The sequence below is a fragment of the Theropithecus gelada genome, chromosome 4 (assembly GCF_003255815.1).
Source record: "Theropithecus gelada isolate Dixy chromosome 4, Tgel_1.0, whole genome shotgun sequence".
Classification (NCBI taxonomy): domain Eukaryota; kingdom Metazoa; phylum Chordata; class Mammalia; order Primates; family Cercopithecidae; genus Theropithecus; species Theropithecus gelada.
Window position 1 is genome coordinate 88497869 of NC_037671.1, and position 22484 is coordinate 88520352.

At 46.3% G+C, this 22484-nt stretch overlaps 2 protein-coding genes across 6 annotated transcripts in view; one reads left to right on the forward strand and one right to left on the reverse strand.

Moving 5' to 3' along the window:
- Positions 1 to 22484, forward strand: part of ANKRD6 (ankyrin repeat domain 6) — a 202799-nt gene that overhangs the window by 172602 nt on the left and 7713 nt on the right. For 3 of the 4 annotated variants that reach the window (XM_025384541.1, XM_025384542.1, XM_025384540.1), the window contains exons 5-13: positions 1901 to 1999; positions 8186 to 8284; positions 9689 to 9787; positions 12455 to 12553; positions 13846 to 13923; positions 17790 to 17894; positions 19260 to 19394; positions 19720 to 19905; positions 20368 to 20520. In XM_025384541.1, coding sequence (XP_025240326.1) covers positions 1901 to 1999; positions 8186 to 8284; positions 9689 to 9787; positions 12455 to 12553; positions 13846 to 13923; positions 17790 to 17894; positions 19260 to 19394; positions 19720 to 19905; positions 20368 to 20520 — 1053 coding nt within the window. The remainder of the gene's footprint in view (positions 1 to 1900; positions 2000 to 8185; positions 8285 to 9688; positions 9788 to 12454; positions 12554 to 13845; positions 13924 to 17789; positions 17895 to 19259; positions 19395 to 19719; positions 19906 to 20367; positions 20521 to 22484) is intronic. The other variant, XM_025384543.1, reaches the window with a different exon arrangement.
- Positions 1 to 22484, reverse strand: part of LYRM2 (LYR motif containing 2) — a 38869-nt gene that overhangs the window by 2467 nt on the left and 13918 nt on the right. The window contains exon 3 of one of the 2 annotated variants that reach the window (XR_003119217.1): positions 17591 to 17816. Coding sequence is in view for 1 of the 2 variants with exons in the window: in XM_025384546.1 (XP_025240331.1) it covers positions 17786 to 17816 (31 nt within the window). In the remaining variant the exon portion in view is untranslated. Of the gene's footprint in view, positions 1 to 17271; positions 17817 to 22484 lie in introns of those variants that run through there. The other variant, XM_025384546.1, reaches the window with a different exon arrangement.

Genomic DNA, 22484 nt, shown 5'->3' on the forward strand with positions numbered 1-22484 from the left:
GAGGTCAGGAGTTCGAGAACAGCCTGGCTAACATGGTGAAACCCCGTTTCCACTAAAAATACAAAAAATTAGCCAGGTGTGGTGGCGCACACCTGTAAACCCAGCTAATTGGGAGGCTGAGGCAGGAGAACGAATCCAGGAGGCAGAGGTTGCAGTGAGCCAAGATCGCGCCATTACACTCCAGCTTGGGCAACAAGAGGGAAACTCCGTCTCAAAAAAAAAAAAAAAAAGCAAAATTGATTCTTTAAGGAATCCTAATGACTTCTTACATATTAACCTAATGTTTTTAAATTTTCCAACAATCTTAAAACACAAAACTTCACAATTAAGTGCAATTCAGCCTCTGCTTACCTTTTTTTTTTTTTTTTTTAAGAGGCCATGCTGGGAAGAACTCTGCTTTACTTTTTAAAAATAACTTTTCATTAAAGTATAATATACATACAGAAAAGTGGACAAATAAGTGTGCAGCTTGTTGAATTTCACTAGCAGAACACACCTGTGTGAGCACCCAGCTCACGAATCAACTCATTGCCAGCACCCAGAAGCCCCATACCCTGTGCCCCCTGCCCCCTGCATCCCCCCTTTCCCCGGCGTCCCCCTTTCCTTTGGCTTCCTCCTTCTACAGTCAGTCCCACTGCCAATCCAGTCAATCCACACATTGCCAATACAGTTCCCAGCAACCACCCCATCCCCTGGCCTTTGAGACCCTAGACTTTCCCTTGTGGATGTCACCTGTGTTAGGCCTTTATTTTTAGCTATTTCCAGGGGCATGGATGTGGTTGAGTTAAAGCTGAAGCCAGAGCCTGGATGTAATTGGAGAATGCACCTGTGCTGAGCCCTGCTGATTGCCCTGCACCTTTCCCTCTCCAGGCTCCTCCCTCCCTGGAACTCCTGCCTTCCCACCCCCACCCCACTCAATTCATTGCACTTAATGATATTTGTTTAAAATAGTAAGCTAAGCAAATATGAGCTATGTCCATTAAATGATTTTTATGTAAAAGGCACACATTAGGCCAGGCGCAGTGGCTCACACCTGTAATCCCAGCACTATGGGAAGCCAAGTGGGGTCAGGAGTTCAAGACCAGCCTAGCCAACATGGTAAAACCCTGTCTCTACTAGAAAATATAAAAATTAGCAAGGCTTAGTGGTGCATGCCTGTAATTCCAGCTACTTGGGAGGCTAAGGCAGGAGAATCACTTGAACTCCAGAGGCAGAGGTGGCAGTGAGCCGAGATCGCACCACTGCACTCCACTCTAGGTGACAGAACGAGACTGTCTCAAAAAATCAAAGCCACACATTGAGGATACTTATTTATTTCCAAATCACTGTTTCCTCAGTCCCTGTGCATTATTTGTTTGGGGCCCTGAGGCTTTTGAATTAAGGTGGGTGAGATTAAGTTTCAGTGAAAAAAGATTGGGCAATCTATCAGGCCCCTGCATCTTATGAAGCTGAGCTCTTCCTTTGCCTGACCTTTGCAGGGTTCTCTCTGATGCCAGGAGCAGAGCAGACTCTAAAGGTGGTAGAGGTGGGAAGAAATAGATGGCATGCCATCCTGATGATGCTTTCTGTTAAACGAGAGCTATGGATGGGGCCTGGAGCCTTTCTCAACTAGGATTACTAGAGAGACTTAACCCCTAATGCTTTATAAACAATCATCCATGGTTTGTCATGGATTCATTTATCTTCTGTGCATCTAGAATGGTTCTTATTATGTATCATTTCTGGGATAATGGAGAAACTGACCATTCAAATCATCATCTGTAGTCTGTGGCTCAGATGAAAAAGTCCAATTGAGAAAGGCCCTCTGGTGTTCCGTAAAAATCCACTGTGATGTATTGATCATAATGAGAAGAATTAGGTCTTGGGTAATGTGCCTTTCCCACCTGTGTGTCTTCCTTAGGATGGGAATACAGCCTTGCATGAAGCATCCTGGCATGGTTTCAGCCAGTCAGCCAAGCTGCTTGTTAAAGCAGGAGCCAACGTGCTTGCCAAGAACAAGGTGAGGCCTGGCAGGTGCTAGAATGCCTTATTCACAGGTGAGGATAGCTGTGGGTTTCACCCCCTGTGAGAGCCTTCTTCCAGTGAGAAGAGTGAGAGCCCAAAGGGGCATGAGGAACCTGAAGGTCCATTCCACCCAGAAGTTTCATTTACAGAAAAGGCTAGAAGCTGATTGATATTCCAGGTCAGGAGCAAGCCCACCAACAGCACCAAAACCCTGCTCATGTGAGAGTCCCCTGACGGCTGCTGGGAATCTACATGCGATTACTGTCCCATATTTTTTTTGTATTCAAAAAATACAGCAGTGGTGTTGGCATTAAAAAATACCAGCAAAAGAACTTTAAAATGCTAATACTCAAAATTAGTAAAGTGGGCTCCCCTAGATGCTGCTTGGAAAGTGTGATATGAGCAGCCATCTTTGGGAGACAATTTGCCAAAACAAATCAGGAGCCTTAAAAATGGTCCTTTATTGGCCGAGCATGGTGGTTCATGCCTGTAATCACAGCACTTTGAGTGGATCACCTGAGATCAAGAGTTTGAGACCAGCCTGGCCAACATAGTGAAACCCCATCTCTAATAAAAATACAACACTTATTTGGGAATGGTGGCTCATGTCTGTAGTCCCAGCCACTTGGGAGGCTGAGGCAGGAGAATCGCTTGAACCCAGGAGGTGGAGGTTACAGTGAGCCGAGATCGCACCACTGCACTACAGCCTGGGCACAGAGTGAGAGACTGTCGCAGGGAGGGTGGGGGCGGGGGGAGGTCCTTTTTTGGCCAGGTGCAGTGGCTTATACCTGTAATACCAAACTTTTAGGAGGCTGAGGCAGGCGGATCACTTGAGATCAGGCATTCAAGATCAGCCTGGCCAACGTGGTAAAACCCCGTTTCTATTAATAATACAAAAAATTAGCTGGGTGTGGTGGTACATGCCTGTCATCCCAGCTACTTGGGAGGCTGAGACACAAGAATCACTTGAACCTGGTAGGTGGAGGTTGCAGTGAGCTGAGATCGTGCCACTGTACTCCAGTTTGGGTGACAGAGTGAGACTCTGTCTCAAAAAAAAAAAAGGTCCTTTTTACTCGATACTTACCCTTCTTGGACTCCATCCTAAAAAGGTAATAAAACCTGCTATTGAAATGAAGTATGGAAAATAAAAAGCAATAAAACCAGTAAAATTTTACCGACAAAGATGTTCATGATAGCAGTAGTTATATTTTTTAAATATGGGGAGGGAGACTTAGAATTGTGGTTCATTCATACAGTAGAATATAATTAATATTAAAATCATAGTTTTGAAGATAATGCTTTCCATTGTTAAAGAACATGACAAAGAGTTATAAGATCATATATAGTACATGTCCCAGTGCTTAATATAAATTTGTGGATTTAAAAATTTAAGCACAGAAGGATATCATCAGAATATTAACAGTGGTTGTCTCTGGGAATTGAGGCTAAGATTGATTTTAATTTTTGTTCCTTTCCCAAATTTTCCAAAATGAACCTATTATTTCTCTTACAATTGGGAGAAGAGACTTTTTCTTTCTTTTTTTTTGTTTTTGAGACAAAAATCTCACTCTGTCACCCAGGCTGGAGTGCAATGGCGCAGTCTCGGCTTATTGCAACCTCCGCTTCCTGAGCCTGAGTTCAAGTGATTCTCCTGCCTCAGCCTCTTGAGTAGCTGGGATTATAGGCATGTGTCACCACGCCCAGCTAATATTTGTATTTTTAGTAGAGACAGGTTTTCACCACGTTGGCCAGGCTGGTCTCGAACTCCTGACCTCATGATCAGCTTGCCTCGGCCTCCCAAAGTGCTGGGATTACAGGCATGAGCCACCGTGCCCGTACCAAGAGATATATTTTATTTCAAAAATAAGCATTGTCAGTACTCTGGAGATATTTGCAGTTGAGGTAAGAAGGGTCATAAAAGGCGCTCTAGGGGAGAGGAGCCAGGTGGAGCTCCAGAGGTGGGCTGGGAGAGGCTTATAGACAGTTTCGGGCAGGAGCTTTATGGGAAGGTCGCTGAGCAGAGGAAGAGCTCTGGATGGCCAGGTTGGGTCTGTAGCAGGGGTTTAAAGGGGCCTGAGAATTTCCCAGAATACACTGCCACATCACAGGGTGGCCCCTTCAGCTAATAGTGGTGGGATAATGAATCAGGTGAGCTAGAATGGGGTTCTGGGTGGCAGTAGCCTGGGGACCATGGGCAGCAGTAAGTACCCTCCCTAATACACACACATACACACTATATATATGTGTGTGTGTGTGTGTATGTGTATATATATGTACACACATTATACACACACACAATTTCATGGTCAAGTCAAATCTGAAACCATAGTATCTCTAGTTTATGACACACACACATCTACATACAAGATCTTCAACAGCAATGCCAGGCAAATCAACCTATAGAAATATACCCCGTCAATGAAGTGACTTCTCCAGACCTTGCATGCTGCAGGAAATAGAAATGATAGCCTGAAACTCCTTTGTGAATATAATCTCTGTGGGAGCAAGAGAACCCACCTCAGTGGCTTTGCCCCCCGGTGAAATCTCCTGGCTCTCACTACCTTTCCGTTGGTTTATCAGAGAGCATAGTTAAGCAAGCCATGCCTTCCTCATTTTCATCCATCTCCCCTCTCCAGTCCCTCATCACATCTTAGGACATCTTCAAGTCTCACGCCTGTTCCTCTTTCCATGCTCATTCTTAAGCATTCCCTGGATCATTTCAGAAGCCTCAAGCAGATTGGCAGGTTCAAGTCTAGTCCCTCCTTTCATCCTGGTCTTCCTCTGCTCAGCGACCTTCCCATAAAGCTCCTGCCCGAAACTGTCTATAAGCCTCTCCCAGCCCACCTCTGGAGCTCCTCCTGGCTCCTTTCCCCTAGAGCGCCTCCTGTGCCCTCAGAGTGGGACTCCTTGGCCTGCTTCTCATTCCTGCCTGTAGACCTCCAACCTGGCCCCAGGCCCCCTCCCTCCCCGAAGACCTGCCGGGCTGCTTCTGCAGCTCTCCCTTGGCACCGCATGCAGCTTTGTGCTGTTGTTTCCTGGTTCATGTTTTTCATGGTTCCTTCATGGATCAAGAGCTTGAGGGAGAGCAGCAAGCTACGTATAGTAATATCGCCAGTAGTGCCTCGCTTACTGCTCAGGAGGTGGGTGGCTGCCCATTTCTTCAAAATGCACGTGGTCTGGAACAGGAGTTGATAGTGTGTAATCACCTTTTTTCTTTTCTTTTTTCTTTTTTTTTTTTTTTTTTTTTGAGACAAGAGTTTCACTTTTGTCACCCAGGCTGGAGGCTGGAGTGTAATGGCTCTATCTCAGCTCACTGCAACCTCCACCTCCCGGGTTCAAGCGATTCTCCTGCCTCAACCTCCCGAGTAGCTGGGATTACAGGCACCTGCCGTCATGCTCAGCTAATTTTTGTATTTTTAGTAGAGACAAGTTTTCACCATGTTGGCCAGACTGGTTTTGAAATCCTGACCTCAGGTGATCCACTCACCTCAGCCTCCCAAAGTGATAGGATTATAGGAGTGAGCCACCGATCCCAGCCTGTAATCATGTTTTTTTTTTTTTTTTTTTTTTTTTTTTTTGAGACAGTCTCGCTCTGTTGCCAAGCTGGAGTGCGATCTCAGCTCACTGCAGCCTCTGCCTCCCGGGTTCAAGCTATTCCCCTGCCTCAGCCTCCCGAGTAGCTGAGACTGCAGGCACGCACCACCATGCCCAGCTAATTTTTGTATTTTTAATAGAGACGAGGTTTCACCATCTTGGCCAGGATGGTCTTGATCTCTTGAACTCGTGATCCACACACCTCGGCCTTCCAAGGTAATGGATTACAGGCGTGAACCACTGCACCTGACCTGCAAATTCTTTCTGTGTAGATAAAATGGCTTCAGAAGGACAGGTCAGGAAACTCATGTGTCCCAGAGGGAGGGACATTTTGTACCAGCCGTAGCTTGTAGAAAGATCCTTCTTATTCAACAAATATAGCAACTCCTGTCTGGGAAATCAGTACCCACTACTCAGGGTGGGGAAAAACACCTACTACATAGGTATCTACCCTAGGTCACATTTTCTAATGTCAGGTTTTGACATATAGGTATGAAGTCATGCTGTTCTATGAGTTTTGACAAATGTACACAGTTGTATCACGACCACCATAACATATAGAATGCTTCCATTGCCCCAGAAAGTTCCTTTGCGCCCTCTGGTGGCAGGCCCCCAGTCACCCTCTCCCAGCCCTGGGCAACCACGGATCTGTTTTGCTTTTTCACAAAGGTCATATAAATGGAATCATACAGTATGCGGCCTTCTGTGTTTGGCTTCTTAAACTCAGCGTAATGTTTTTGAGATTCCTCCGTGTCCTTACATGGAGGAATGGTTCACGCCTCTTTATTGCTGAGGAGTATTCCATTGTGTGGATCTACCACAATTTGTTTATCCAAACCTATGGTTTTTAATTTTCTTGATGCAAATATTTTTCCACATCATTAATATTTCCTTATTGGCAATGTAAGCTTTGGTATGATCTATTTCTAGAGGCCTCAGATTTCTTTCATTTCACTCATTTATTCAGCACGTATTTAATGGTTGCCATGAAGCCCATAACTTGCAGACAACTTGAGAGTAGGGTTTTTAAAACCTCGGCAGACCCCTTGTTGCTGAGAACTCAGCTAGCAGTGGTTCTCCACCTGGCTGCATGTTAGACCCTCCTGGGGAACTGTAAACAAACAAAAAAGAAAAAAAACTCAAAACCCTGAAGACCAGTCCTGGGCTGACAGACTGTCCCAGTTTGCCCTGGGCTAAAGGGTTTCCCAGAATGTGGGACTTTAAGTACTAAAATGGGGATGCTGGACACCCACCCCCAAGGCCACGTATATCAGAGTCTCTAGAATGGTTGTGGCTGTGCACAGGGCTGGTTCGAAAGCTTCCCCAGGTGATTCTATTGTGCAGTCAAGGTTGAGAACCAGGGAGCCTGCTAGAACCTCAGGCCTATAATCCTCCCTGTGCCTGGAGGTAAAAGTCAGACAAAAGGTCCACCCAGGCTGGTTGGAGCTAAGGTAAAGAGAAGGGGGATAAGTAAACTGGCCGTATCCAGTATTCCTCTATTTTTTTTTTTTTTTTAACTCATTTCTCTTTTTAAAAGATCGGGAATCTAATATCCTGGAGTATCGGCGGCCAGTACTGTGAGATGCAGAGGGGAGTGAACTGGGTGAGGGAGAAGCAATGAGCAGGCAGTGTAATGCTCTGAGCCCATGTGTCTGCAAGCCTGATGCAGCACTTAAGCTCAGCAGAACCAACACACAGCTTCTGTGTTTAACCTCCTGAGTGCTTGCAAGCTCTTGGATGACACAATGTCACCTGTCACACAGCCTTGTTTTCTTGTTACTTTTCCAGGGATTATCAGCAGCCTCAGGTGCCTTACTCCCATAGGCTCAAAAGTTCTGTTCATGTCCTGCAATTTTTTCCTGCAGTATTGCTATGGACCTTATTCTGACCCTTGGTTGTCATTGTGATGTGGTGTGTTGAGGCTCTCAAAAACAAGAGGGACCCAAAAAGCAAGAGGGTCTCAATCTGTGTCCTAAGTGATAGATGCAACTGTACTGCCTGAAAGGCGGGGCCTGCTGTCCGTAGTTAAAATTTTGATGTTTCAAGAAAAAGACAAGAATGGGTGACTTGAAAAAGGCTTGCAAGTTAAATCTCAGTTGTGTTAGCCTGCCCTTCCAGGAAGTGGCTAGTTTTACCTTTCTTAGCCCACCATTGGCAGGGATTATAACCACAGCTATTTCTCGTGTGGGGCAGGAAGTCATCTGACAGGAATTGAGTGCTGTGCATGTTTCCAGCATTGCATGTTAAGAAAACGCCTTCCTAGACACTCTGAGTCAGTCCCCATAGTTTTAGGATGTGGGTCATGCTCCATTTCCCAGGTAAGGGATTTGAGCATTTGAAGAGACCGGCTTTTAACTAGTAAGTGGCAGAGCCAGGACTTGGAACCAAGGTTTTATGACAAATAGGACTCTTCTGCCCGTTTGGACTCCAAATTAAATGTTCTTACCTCTGAAGCATCCCCACCGAAACCATCGGGCAAGAGGCAGAGAATGTGAGTGTTGTCTTTTCCCCCAAATAAGTACTGCCCCTCTGCAAAGCATGGAAGTGTGTTGCTAATATGTCCTCCCTCTTTCTGCCTCTCTCCAAGGCGGGGAACACGGCTCTGCACCTGGCCTGCCAGAACAGCCACTCCCAGAGCACGCGCGTCCTCCTGCTGGCCGGGTCCCGCGCTGACCTCAAAAATAATGTGGGTGAACAAAACCAGATTCTCTTTCTTGTGTCACTTCCGAAAATAACTTCATGAGCATACTTGAACCTTAACATCTAGAAATTAAAATGTAAAAAGTATTTGGGGACTATCTCTAAAGTGTTCTTTTTTTGGCAATTTTCTAAGGGGTCATTCAGGCACATGAGAGGAGGAATCAAAAGACTTGGAGATACTGCTTTTCTCCCATCCTTTTCCCTTCATGCCTCATCTTTGGTTTATCATTTCTTACAGCACGTGTCTGGCCAATTACAGACTAGGAAACCAGTTAATGTTTTAAGAACGTCTCTACCCACATAGAGTGTTGTACTATTATCAGCAAAGATGAGCTGGTGCCATTTACAGGGGAGGTCCTCTGATGCCCCATGCCCAGAATCTACAGTGAGCAGGTCCTATTGATTACCAAGGCGTCCTTGGGATGAGCTGACTGGAAGGGTCACATGGGTATCGCTTCTTCACAAAGAAGCTGTATTTCCTTTATAAATCCCCTGCCTTAGCCACGTTGGCTAAATCAATCAATCAATCAATCAATCAATCAATCAATCAATCTGAGGCTTCTTTCTAAAGTGTCCTCAGCTGAGGGTCTCCCTGTTTGGGGTAGACTCATCTAATGCTCTGAACCTCAGCTTTGAGCTTGGTTCCGATTTAATGCAGGGGAGAAAAGTATGCCGAGTGGCCAGCGTTCTCCAGACAGAGCTAGAATGGAAACGGCAAGAGAACACTGCAGGCAGCTTTGTGTCTCTAGTTCTTTGTCTTTCTGGAAACAGGGTTCTGCCTGTTGTGCTTACTGAGCATCCTGCCCCTGAGTTTTTCTTCATACCCTTTTTTTGCTCCCAGTGATTGCTTCCTTATCAACTCCCCTACTACATAGCTCCATATAGGATATTGGGGTCCAACTGAAGTGGGATACTCCTTGAACTTCAGGGGGCACATGTGATCTTAAGATTTGACAAACCCCTGCTGCCCTGTCCTTTCATCTGTGAGGGATCTGTGCTGGGAGGGGCTATTTGTCTTAAGTCAGTGTGCTACCGACCTTTTGGGTTGTAGGGAGTAGGGTCCCTGGATCCTCCTCAAGCACTGGGTAAGCAAAGCCTCCCTTAGCTCTTGCGAAGGTCTCATGGGGAGCAGATGTCTAGTTTCATAAACATGAAAGCAGTGATTCCGTGACCACGTGGTGGTTCTGCACAGGCAGAACGGGGGCGGGGCTGCCCATAGCAGCAAAGGACGGCGAGCCTTGGGATGGAGTGTCTGTTAAAAGAGCTGCTTATGATCCCCTAAAGAGCATATGACAGTCTGCCAGCTTTTAAATAGCGTTTTCTTTCTACTTGTCTCTATTTTGTTTTGTAACTGCTCAGATTGTGCTTAGAGTTTGATTTTTGTCCGCAGGCAGGAGACACCTGTTTGCACGTTGCTGCGCGCTATAATCACTTGTCCATCATTAGGCTCCTCCTCAGTGCTTTCTGTTCTGTCCATGAAAAGAACCAGGTCAGTGCATGTATCCTCTTCATGGCTGCCAGCACCCTTCCCACAAGGCTACCGGACAGGTGTGTTAGTGCAAACGGGAGCAGAGGCTGCTGGGAAGTGCTGCCGTGTCACCTGTCTGGGACTCAGCCAGCAATGGGCTTTGCATCGGTGTCCCACTGAGTTCTAGTGGCCCTGGCTTATCTGGCCTCCTAGAGAAAGTGTGCCCTTATAATTCCTGTGCATATCACCACATTTGCATATTGAACATTTTCTGGAGATCCTGGGGCAGGCTTTGTTTTATAATATAATTTTAAAAAGAAAACCCACAAGAAAGAATGTGATTTAGTAAGGAAGCAAGGGAGGCCGGGTGCAGTGGCTCACATCCCAGTACTTTGGGAAGCCAAGGCAGGAGGATCACTTGAGGCTAGGAGTTCAAGACCAGCCTGGGCAACATAGCAAGACCCTGTCTCTACAAAAAAAATTTTTAAAAATGTGGCCAGCCATGGTAGCTCATGCCTGTAATCCCAGCACTTTGAGAGGCCAAGGTAGGCAGATCACTTCGAGCTCAGGAGTTTAAGACTGGCCTGGCCAACATGGTGAAACCCTGTCTCTACCAAAAATACAAAAATTAGCCGGGCGTGGTGGTGTGCACCTGTAATCCTAGCTACTCAGGAAACTGAGGCAGGAGAATTACCTGAACCCAGGAAGCAGAGGTTGCAGTGAGCCAAGATCATGCCATTGTACTACAACCTGGGCAATAGAGCAAGACGCTGCCTCAAAACAAATAAATAATAAGTTAATTAATTTAAAAAATAAAAATTAGGCAGAGTGGCATGTGCCTATAGTCCCAGCTACTCAGGAGGCTGAGGCGGGAGGATCGTTTAAGCCCAGAAGTTTGAAGCTGTGGTAAGCCATGATCTTGTCACTGCACACCAGTCTGGGCAACAGAAAGACCCCATCTCTTTAAAGGAAAAAAAAAAAAAACCACCAAGCAAGCATAGGAATTAGAAGTCTTAGGACTCCCTGAGTTCTGTTCCTTGCACTGCCACTTACTTACACTTGAGCTGATAAGTCTTTCATTTCCATAAAATTGGGCACATAATCTGTAGAGAGTGCCATGTTTTGAAATAAAGCTGTGAATATTATTGTCTTCCTTGGAAATGTGCACAATTTCCAGCAGTCATTGGATTTGAAAAATAGATTGTCTTGGTATTTATTGATACCTGTGGGTACGTTGTTTGGCTTTTCTTTGTTGGAGTGCATAAACCTGAACTAAAAAAAAAAATTAGATTGTGGTATAGATTAAACATACCATGTAACAGTGGTTTCTGACCCCGGCTGCATATGAGACTCAACAGGGGAATTAAAAATACTATTCCTGGATCCCACCCCATTTGAAAGAGCCAGAACCTTTGGGGATGAGGTCCAGGCAATGGTATTTTTAAAAAGCTCTCTGTCTCAGTGTCAGCCAGGATTGAGAACCACTGACCTAATCAAGTAGCTAAGTCTGTCATTCCACAGCCTCCCTAGTGGGGTGCTAGGTCATCAGATGACCCTGCATAGCCCCAACCAACCAGTGCCTTTCAACCTTGGCAGCATGTCACAGCACCTGAGAGCTTTAAAAAGTCCCCCTGCCCAGCCCACATGGCAGACCAATGAATTCAGAATATCTGGGAGTGGGACCCAGACATCAGCATTTTTTAACGCTCTGAAGCTTATTCCAATATTCAGCCAAGGGTAAAGCACTGTGCAGAGCTTCCCTTCAATACACACAGCTAAGTGACTCAGAAATGAAATAAAAATTTTCCTACCCCTCACAAAGATGGCTGAATTTTCATGCTACCCAGGAAAAAAGTATCAGGCGCTTTGCCTGATCACCTGATAGGAGAAAGAATGAATTGTTTCACTTTTCCTATATTTGTCTGGTTTATTTATATCATTGTGTTTGGAAATGACAGCATTTGCATTTGGAATTGGCCCACTAAGCTACAGTTGTCTTTATCCTCCTTTCATAGTTGATTTTGTGAAAGCATATTTCTTGTATAAAGATAATGTGAACATTTATTTATAGGCTGTCTATAAGATGAAGAAAACAGTTGGTCTTGAGTGAACACTGGTTCTTGGTGTTTCCACCCGCACAAAGCTATATCCTAGCCTGCAGAGGGATTGAGTCCCAGTGACCCCTTCAGATCTTCCCGCTGTAGCTGCAGGCCGACCTGTCACCTCTCCAGTGCTTGCAGAAGTAGCTGTCTTCACAGCTTCTCCTGCTCAATCCGGCACTCAGACACCAAGCAGTTTTCTGACCTCTGACCTCCCTGGGTAAAGGAACAGGGTCAAAAGTGGAATGACTAGCCTGCCTGCCCCAGGCCTGTCCTCCTGTCTTTGTGAGGCTTCGGGTCCCATCATTCTTAACAACCCCAGGCCAGCATTCCTTTGCCCCTGCATTTAATCCTGCTGTGTGATTTCAGGTGTCCCCACTCAGAAATAAAGGTGATATTGGTGCCGAGGTCACTTAGTTCCAAGATCTCTTTGAGTAGAGCCTCATAACGCTTTAACAAAGGGCCCCATTTCAGTCTCAGGCAAATCTCAGTTTGACTTTGAAGAGCCACACCTAGGCCAGGTAATGAAAAGCTGGGGGCTGTAGGCCATGAGCAGATGAGGTTTAGCAGGCCTTCTAATCAATTCCAGGCTGGAGACACAGCACTTCACATTGCTGCTGCCCTAAATCACAAGAAGGTGGCCAAAATCTTACTGGAAGCCGGAGCAGATACGACCATTGTTAACAATGTAAGTTGAGTTGCAACACTGCTCTCTAAAGTGGTTCCCACCCCTTTCCAGATTGGGATGTGTACTAAACCCCTGCAGACCCCCAGCCCAGCACACTCTGGAAGAGGGGGGATCTCTCCTGGAACCACAGCCCCTGGGGCCATTGGGGTGGACTTCAAGGGGACCCGGGCTCTGAACAGTCCCAGGAATTGACAAGCCTTGGGGCCTGCTTTTAGCTGCCTAACTGCAGTGAGCACCACCTGGCATGAAAAAGAACTCAGGGATGTTCAGGTAAACTGACAAGTGGATGTTACAAAGTGAGTTCCAGGCTGTAAATGCATGTGGTGCTCAGAAAAATGGCCACATGACCCTCAGGTTAATCAGCTTCAAAATTCTAAAGCAACTCCTTTCTCTTCCACTTTGCCTGACCTCACTGTTTCCCTTTGCCCCTCCCCCTCTCACTGTGTGTCCTGCAGATCCTAGAGCAGGCACCAGCTCAGATGTGCTTTCTTCTTCAAGGCTGCCCTGAGGTCTCTGTCCTTCCGAATGGTTCAGCAGGGCCTGGAGGGTGCAACAGCTGCTGTGTGGAGGTTTTTTTGAGGGGTGTGGTCTGGAACTGCTGAAGCTGGCACAAGGCTCTTCAGCTTGCTTGGCTCCTGTATCTAGCTCCCGTCTTCCTCCTGCCTTCTCATAGCTCTACAACCAGTACTAGGGCACAGTTACCTCTTCCGTGATGCCTTGAATATCTTCTTTTGCTGTCAACTCCTGGGTTTTGGCTTCATCTCCTGAGAACCTACATTGTGGCCATAACTCGTAACTGCTTTTCATATTCCACTTCCTGAATCTCTCTGGCCAGCCCTGATCTGCCCCTCCGGTGTCTTCCCACTGTTTTCCAGGGGAGATTCATCACTGGGCTGGGCCTCAGATCCTCTGTGGTGTTTGCCTAACAGAAACGTTCCCCCGGACGCTCCCTGAGTGCTCCCTTCCCTCCCCTCTTTTCCGGGAAGCACTCCTTGGTGGGTGGTGCCCAGGCCTTGGCCTCCTAAAGCACTTCTTGCCCCCTTGGTCTTCCCTTGCCCTCTGGTGTCATATATTTTACTTAGTGTGTCCTCCCGTGTGAGCCACCTCCCTCACTGGAGGGTCTGAGGCTGGTGACCAGGGCCACATCACATAGGTGGCCATGTTTTGCCACGTAGGTGCTGGGTGTCACTGGTCATGGAACTGCCTGCTCCTGGCCAGAGGTGTGCCAGCTGGGCGGTGTGCGTGCGGGATCAGCAGCCCTTTCTCACCTGTCCTACTCTGCCTCTCCTCAGGCAGGCCAGACTCCGCTGGAGACTGCCCGCTGCCACAATAACCCGGAAGTTGCTCTTCTCCTTACTAAAGCTCCCCAGGTAGGATTTACTGCCCTTTCCATGGTACTGATTATGTGGGGCTACAAAGTTGTTGGGACTCCTGGTTGCAATCTACTGAAGCCACTTCAAACAAACTTACATAGGGAATGTAACCCAGCAGTGGAGGTGTAGGCATCCATGGGGCCCAGGATGACGGGAGTCAAAGGCTTCAAGTCCAGCTCTTCACGCCTGGGCCGCCTCGTCTTCTCCCTGTGGCTGGATCATTGTCACAGCCAGCTGCCTGGGTCATAACTTCCCAGACACTCAGCCGAGGAAGAAGTTCCAGTGTAAGACATTGCAGGAGAGGGCCATGATTGCAGAGTTTAGGCCAAATGCCCATCCCTGAAGAAGTGGGACAGGGACTTTAAGAAGGGGCTTCCCCAAAGAAAGGCAGGAGGGAGGGGACCATTCTGGGTAGACAGTCGCCTGCCAGAGACAGTTAAGTACAGTCTAGTTTTCTTTCCTCTTTTACTGAATAATGTTATTTTGACCATCATTTAATTCTTTTTAAATGGTGGCTGATGCTTTAGTTGATGTTGACATTATCTAAGTAACAATAAAGAAATTTAATAATAATTTACAAGCTATTCATAATTCTAGCCCCCTGAAACAACTGTTTTTGTTTCATCCACAAAATAGATGAAACAGACACATAATTGTTTTATAATTGTGCTTACAATGTATATACCCTTTTGTATTTCTTCCTTTTATCCTATTATAAAACAATGTTCTGCAGTCTTCATAATTATTCATTATAATGGAGGCATAATATTCTTTTTGTTGCTATTAATATTTTATTAAGCCATTTCCTTAATGATGGACATTTAGGTTGTTTCCAGATTGGCACTATTCTGTATTATATTATAGAAAACACTGATTGGCTTTCCATCTTATTCTGCAAGAAGAAGATGAAGTTTCAGGGAGTCAAAGGAAGATTTTGAACACTACCCTGCTGCAAAATAACCCAATACCAGCCCAGGGTTTGGGATGGCCTTTATTTCATCTAAGTTCTTAAAACATGCCTAATATAACTAGTAGTTTCTGGAAATGGTTAAGATTTGTATCGTTTGCAAAATTGATCACCCTCTTTTGCGTGGAGCTGGTCCTTCTCAGTGGTCTCTGAAAGGCCGCAGAGCTCCTGACAAAAGGAAGTCAGTAGGAAAAGCTGCGGGGTTTCCACGTCTAGCAGCTTTTATCGTAAGTGGAATCACATCCATGAATCCTGATAGAAAAATGCTAGTCTCTCATGGATCTAAAAGTATGAAGTGCTGTATAAACGTCAGAACCCATCACATTTCTCTGGCAATTTCAGTATGTGGTAATTTAATGGACAGCCAGCCCCACCCTCAGCCATACAAAGATCAAGTCTTATGGGGCTGGAGGGTTCCCTAGGCATAGAAGGATTGACGGATCTTTAATCCACCTGTCATTTGTCTTCCAGAGCCCAAGGATCTTCACTTACAGGGAAAAGAGCCTTACCGTGGACCATTTCCCTGTGCAGTTCTTTTTTGTTTCCACTTAAAAAAAGACTTAAGCAAGTTTCTCCATGCTTACATCGAATAACAAATAAATTGGATGACATGCTATGAAAGTTTTTTTTATGCATAATTGTATATGCTGAGCCTTATTCTCAACACAAACAAGGAACTTTAGGCATAAGATGTTATGCATACTGTTCTCTTGATCTGTGGTTACAGAAATAGCATTAGTGTTTGCTTTGCCTGAAAAGAGAAATCCCCTTGCCTTAGGCCCATAGACGGACATGGATTTTAAATGGGCCACAGCAGTACTAAGAGGGTACTATTTATTTATTTATTTGAGACAGAGTCTTGCTATGTCACTCAGGCTGGAGTGCAGTGGTGCAATCTCGGCTCACTGCAACCTCCATCTCTGGGGTTCAAGTGATTCTCCTGTCTCAACCTCCTGAGTAGCTGGGATTACAGGCATGTGCCACCACACCCAGCTGATTTTTATATTTTTAGTAGAGACAGGGTTTCACCATGTTGGCCAGGCTGGTCTCGAACTCCTGAGCTCAGGTGATCCACCCACCTTGGCCTCCCAAAGTGCTGAGATTACAGGCATGAGCCACTGCACCCAGCTATAGGATACTACTTTTGGAGACCTCACAGTCAATATTCCCTCATTTCTGTGGACTGGAAAAAATTAATGACATCCCATTTAGTAGATGGTCTGGTTTGCTAAGAAAGGCTGGAAGTCATGCAAAGTTATTTTCACTGACTAATAATGTGGTGAATGGAGGGAATTTTGCTGATTATAATTTTGAGTTTGGGTGACCTCTGAGTGTCACTTGTCATTTTGATTGGTGTGGTTTACAAATGCTCTGAAAGTAAATTTTAGGCTGATTCTGGTGCTGTATTAAGAGTCCATACATCAGGTGAGCGATGGGTATAGTCACTTTCTTTCATCATACTTGATTTCCTGGTGAATCTGAATTTAGCTTCAGAAATGACTTGGGGAAGTGGTTCTTGGACTTCTTGGTCTAAGGACTCTTTTACATTTTTAACTATTATGGACCAGAGATTGAAGGTTTCCATCAACTCAAAGATCTGTACTCTGTTAAACACCCTCTGCCAGTTAAGCCACCTGAAGGCAGGGAGGGAAGCACCTGACAGTGACTGACAGTCCACTGTGTGCCAGCTGTCTGTTTTTTCTTGGTGAATCCCAATGACTCCTCGTTTTTCTTTCTTTTTCTTTTTTAAAAATAAAGACGAGGCCGGGCGCGGTGGCTCACGCCTGTAGTCCCAGCACTTTGGGAGGCTGAGACAGGCAGATCATGAGGTCAGGAGATTGAGACCATCCTGGCTAACACGGTGAAACCCCATCTCTACTAAAAATACAAAATAAAATTAACCAGACGTGGTGGCAGGCGTCTGTAGTCCCAGCTACTCGGGAGGCCGAGGCAGGAGAATGGTGTGAACCCAGGAGGCGGAGCTTGCAGTGAGCCGAGATCACGCCACTGCACTCCAGCCTGGGAGACAGCGCAAGACTCTGTCTCAAAAAATAATAATAATAAAAATAAAGATGAGCTCTCGCTTTGTCTGCCAGGCTGGTCTTAAACTCCTCTCCTCAAGCAATCCTCCCACCTATGCCTCCCAGAGTGTTGGGCTTATAGGCGTGAGCCACTGCGCCTGACCCATTGTTACATTTGAGAAGACAGAGTGCAGACAGATCAAATCACTTGCCCAAAGACCCTACAGCCAGCGGCTACTGGCTTCAAACTGAGATCTGTTCTGACCCACAGACGTTTTCCTGTGTCCATTCTGTCACTCTGCACTATAAGAGGCAGAGTAAATGCTTCTTTTTGGGGAAGAGATCCCTGTCCTGTGGTTGGTACTATGGCTCATAGATACACCTTAATAATAGTTTGAATCAAATTGATGTGACTTGGACACAGTTTGGCCAAGGGAACATCTGGGCTAGCTCAGGTCCAGTGTACCAAGATGGAGAGTGAGGCTGTGCCTCGCACGGGGCTGCTCTGCTGCGTCTCACAACTCCAGGAGATGCCATCCATATCCTAGTTCATGTGAATGGCACTCCCTGGAGCACAGCCTCTGTGCGTGGATTGGCAGTCCCAGCCCGGCATCAGTGTCTATAGATATTAGCATCATAGACTCTGAGCTTCTTGAGGTCAGGGATAATATCCTACCTGTCTCCGCGTCCCTGTAGTGCCCAGGACAAGACCTAGGAAGTTGGTAGGTGGTCAGAGGTGCTTGCTTGATGTGCGCACCTGCTCTCACCCTCTAGGCTGTAAATTCTGTTAGGTCAGAGCCCCGGTCCAAGGAGAATTCTCTCACACGGATGCTGCGCACACCAGTGGTTGTAACAATGCCGTTTGCCTCCTTCAGGTCTTGCGCTTCAGTCGTGGGCGAAGCCTGAGGAAAAAGAGAGAGAGGCTCAAGGAAGAGAGGAGAGCCCAGTCTGTGCCAAGAGATGAGGTGGCCCAAAGCAAGGTGGGGGGCAGTCCTCCCGCCGTCCCCACATCCGCCTGTGCTCAGAGGGTGGGAAACTATCTCCTTGCTTCGGCCAGGTTCACCTGGTGGCTGCCAGGCCCTCTCTGCCTCTCCTCCTTGCTGGAGCTCTTCAAACTGTTGCCAGTCTTTTTCTCTTTGGCTTCACATCCTCCATTCCCCAAGGTTTCGGGCCATGTGCCTCCGTGTGCGCTGCCCATTACCCATCCAGTATGCATTGGGGGCACACTTACCAGCCCAGGTATCTGTGGCCTTTGCCCACGCCCTGTGGGCAGTACTGCTTCTCTAACACTGTGTCCAGATTGTGTAAGACAGTGGCTCTCAAAATGTGGTGTCCAGTGTGTCACCTGGGGCGTTATTAGAAATGATAATTCTTGGGCCTCACCTCAAACCCACGGGATCAGAAACTCGGGTGGGGCCCAGCAATGTGTGTTGGAACAAGCCCTCCAGGGCACTCTCATGTGGACTAACATTTGAGAGCCACTGGTATAGGCCACTTCCATTTAGGGAAAGGACCAAGGCTATGCTAGCCTGTATGGCTCCCTTATATGAATTAGAAAATATGCCCCCCAGGCAGACCCACTGTGCATAGGGCACGCATGGTGAGCAGAGCCTGAGCTGATTTCAACTCCTCTTGCCCCACACCTCCACCTCAGCTAGGTGCCCTTGTGCCTTGTAGCCCTGGAATAAACCATGCCTTTAAGTTCAATCAGGAGGAAGAAGCCTGGGATATAGAGACAGCTTTTGGCACAGAAAATGTTATCACCAAGTACTTGCTCTTCTATCTGCTATTTCAGAATCCTCTCATCAGTTTCCAGGGTTAAGGCATTGCAACTCTGATTAACTTCCTAGGTGTGAATTGTACATATTCAGTTGTGAACATTCTCACAAGGACCAGAAATATGATATTTTTTCATTTCAAAGGATTCTTACTCTTTGCCATGAATTTTGTTGGTGGGGTTGGAGGTGGTGGGTGGGGGGCGGCATCCAAGGTCAAAGAATGAGTGAGTTATGTTTTGTTGAAATGTAAACGACCAAAAATCTCGAATGTTGAGGTGTTTTGTGTCGGGTAGGTTCCTGGTGTTCTACAGCATCGAATTAGACCCAGGAATATATTTAGCTTAGGACCTAATAAATACAATAAAAGCCAAATTGTTCAACCAACCAGGAAAAGCATTCTATGTTAAGACCACCAAGCAGTGTTTCCTGTGTCTGAAATCTATGGCATCTGCAAAGGTTCCCGTGGGTCCCTTACTATATGGAATCTTGCAAAGAAAATTTGATCCTATTAGTGAAAAAGGCCAAGGCAGCAAACACAATAGGTCTCTGGGTTTTTTCCTACTGTAGGGCAGTGTCTCAGCAGGAGACACCCCCAGCAGTGAACAAGCTGTGGCCAGAAAAGAAGAAGCCAGAGAAGAGTTCCTGTCAGCCTCCCCAGAACCCAGAGCAAAGGATGACAGGAGGAGAAAGTCAAGGCCCAAGGTCAGGAGACACAGAAAGCAGCCCAGGGGGTGGCTGGGAGGCAGGGTGGCACGGGTCCTGGCAGAGTGTCGTGCCCGTCAGCTAAAAAGTCCCCTCACTTGGCTGGCTGGTTTGGAGCCAGAGCACAGAAATTAAATCTGGCTAACATCAGACACAAGGTGAATGTGCTGATATATTTCTTTTGACATATGTGGCTTGGAGTAGAACACCATGAGGTGAAACAGTGGGGCTCTTTGCCCAAATGGGGTGACATGGGCGCCACTGACTGGTGTCAGTCTTGCAAAAGTCAAAGCATTCAGGGGTGTTGTCTCTTCCTCTCCCACAGGTATCAGCATTTTCTGACCCCACCCCACCAGCCGACCAACAGCCTGGACACCAGAAGAACCTGCATGCTCATAATCACCCTAAAAAGAGGAACAGGCATCGGTGTTCATCCCCGCCCCCACCCCATGAGTTCAGGGCATACCAGCTCTACACATTGTACCGGGGCAAGGATGGGAAAGTGATGCAGGTACCTGCTAAGCACTGTCAGGAGAAGGGAACATAGGCCTTCAGCAAGGGTTTTTGTTTAACGGCATTCCTGGGGGCTGATAGCCACTTTAGGCATTGACTTAGTTAAGCACAAGCTTTGAAGGTAAGCCAGATGGCCTTCCCACCTGCACGGTGCAGATCCACTCCTGCTGCTAAGGCCAAGGCAGACGGAGGTGTGTGGGTAGCTGCAGAGCTTGCTGCACCATCCTCAGGTGACTAGGTATCTTGAGGCCCCAGGGTATATAAAAGCACCTAAGGAGAGGGACTGTATCTTACCCTCTGAATCTTCTTCCCCAAAGCTTCGCCTATAAGATATTTCAAAGTTACGACAAGGATGAGCCTCTCTCTTCCATCATCTCTATCCTCTGGTATACTGCCTGGCACACGGTGGGTGCTCAAAACATACTTGTTGAAGGAATGAACTTTTTTGTTTCTTTCTTAGGCACCAATAAATGGTTGTCGATGTGAACCTCTAATCAACAAGCTGGAGAATCAGTTGGAGGCTACTGTGGAGGAGATAAAAGCAGAGCTGGGATCGGTTCAGGACAAAATGAATACAAAGCTGGGGCAGATGGAGAATAAGACCCAGCACCAAGTATGTCCTAAGGCCCAGCTTCCTAACTGCAAGGTGTTCTGGCGGAACATGGACTCAGGAGCCGACTTTGACTTCAGCACACCCTTCTACCCTGGGATGTCCAGTGGGCTGTCAGGGAAGAGGCCTGCTTCTGCTTATGTGATTTTGTTAAAGCACATTTAGTTCAACTTTTTAAAGAACATGTTTAAATTGCCTCTTATTATAAAAATAAGATAGCCCCATTACAGAGCATTTTTAGAAATATGAAAATTAGGAAAATAAGTCACCTATAAGCCCACTGTGCCGAAAAGCACTATTAATATTTGGGTTTAAGCTGGGAATGATGGCTCACATCTGTCATGCCAGCACTTTGGGAAGCCAATGTGGGCAGGTCACTTGAGGTCAGGAGTTCAAAACCAGGCTGGCCAACATGGTGAAACCCTGCCTCTTCTAAAAATACAAAAATTGGCCTGGTGTGGTGGCTCACACCTGTAATCTCAGCTACTCGGGAGGCTGAGGCACAAGAATTGCTTGAACCTGGGAGGTGGAGGTTGCAGTGAGCGGAGATCGTGCCACTGCACCCCAGCCTGGGCGACAGAGTAAGACTCTGTCTAGGAAAAAAAAAAAAAAAAATTGGGGTTTATCTTCTTTAAGTCTTTTTCTATGTCAGTCTTTCTATTTGTCAATTTTTGCTACACTCCTTTCCCACTACATATAAAATTAGAATAATTGTGTTTTTTTCTTTTCCCAACTTTTTATTTTAAAAGTTTTCAAACATACAGAAAAGTTCACAGAATAATGGAATGAATGCTTGCATATAATCCCTGCAGTCAGCCAGTTAATATGTTGCTATATTTGCCTTATCTCTCTGACACATATTTTTCTTAATTCTTGAACTATTTCAGATTTAGTTGCAGACTGTCCTGACGGGGCATCTCTAAATATTTCAGAATGTTTAGAATAAGAATAACACTTTCAACTTCATAACAATATTGCTTTCACACCTGAGAAAATGTTATCCAGTCCATATTCAGATTTTCTCGGTTTTCCTAAAATAGTATTTATTACAGCTTTTTTTTTTATCTTTTTTGAGATGGGGTCTGCCTCCATCACCCAGGCTAGAGTGCAGTGTGGCAATCTCAGCTCACTACAGCCTCTACCTTGTGGGTTCAAGTGATTCTACCACCTCAGCCTGCTGAGTAGCTGGGACTAAGGCGGACACCACCATGGCCACCTAATTTTTGTTATTTTCTTGGTAGAGACGGGGTTTCACCATGTTGGCTAGGCTGGTGTCAAACTCCTGGGCTCCAGCGACCCGCCTACCTCGGCCTCCCGAAGTGCTGGGATTTTTGGTGTGATCCACCATGCCCTGCCTATTTTTTTTTTTTTTTTAAGTTTTTCCAAATTTTATTAAGGACATTTTACTTTTTAATTTTTTTTTCCCTTTTTACTGGTAAGATTAAACTTTTTTTTTTTTTTTTTTTTTAGGCAGAGTCTGGCTCTCTTGCCTAGGCTGGAGTGCAGTGGCCGGATCTCAGCTCACTGCCAGCTCCGCCTCCTGGGTTTACGCCATTCTCCTGCCTCAGCCTCCCGAGTAGCTGGGACTACAGGCGCCCGCCACCTCGCCCAGCTAGTTTTTTGTATTTTTTAGTAGAGACGGGATTTCACCGTGTTAGCCAGGATGGTCTGGATCTCCTGACCTCGTGATCCGCCCGTCTCAGCCTCCCAAAGTGCTGGGATTACAGGCTTGAGCCACCGTGCCCGGCCAAGATTAAACATTTTTAAGGCTTATTTGCTATCTGCATTTTATAGAAAGGCCATTTAAAAAATATTTTGTTAGGGCAATAATAGATTAGTGCAGACTGTGTATAAAAACCCTGCTTGGCCTAGCCTAAGCTGAAGGAGGAATGAGAGATGAAGGTTGGGAAACCTCAAGGGCCTCGCTTCAGTTCAAGGGAGTGACAGATTGGGGTATAGAATCTTCG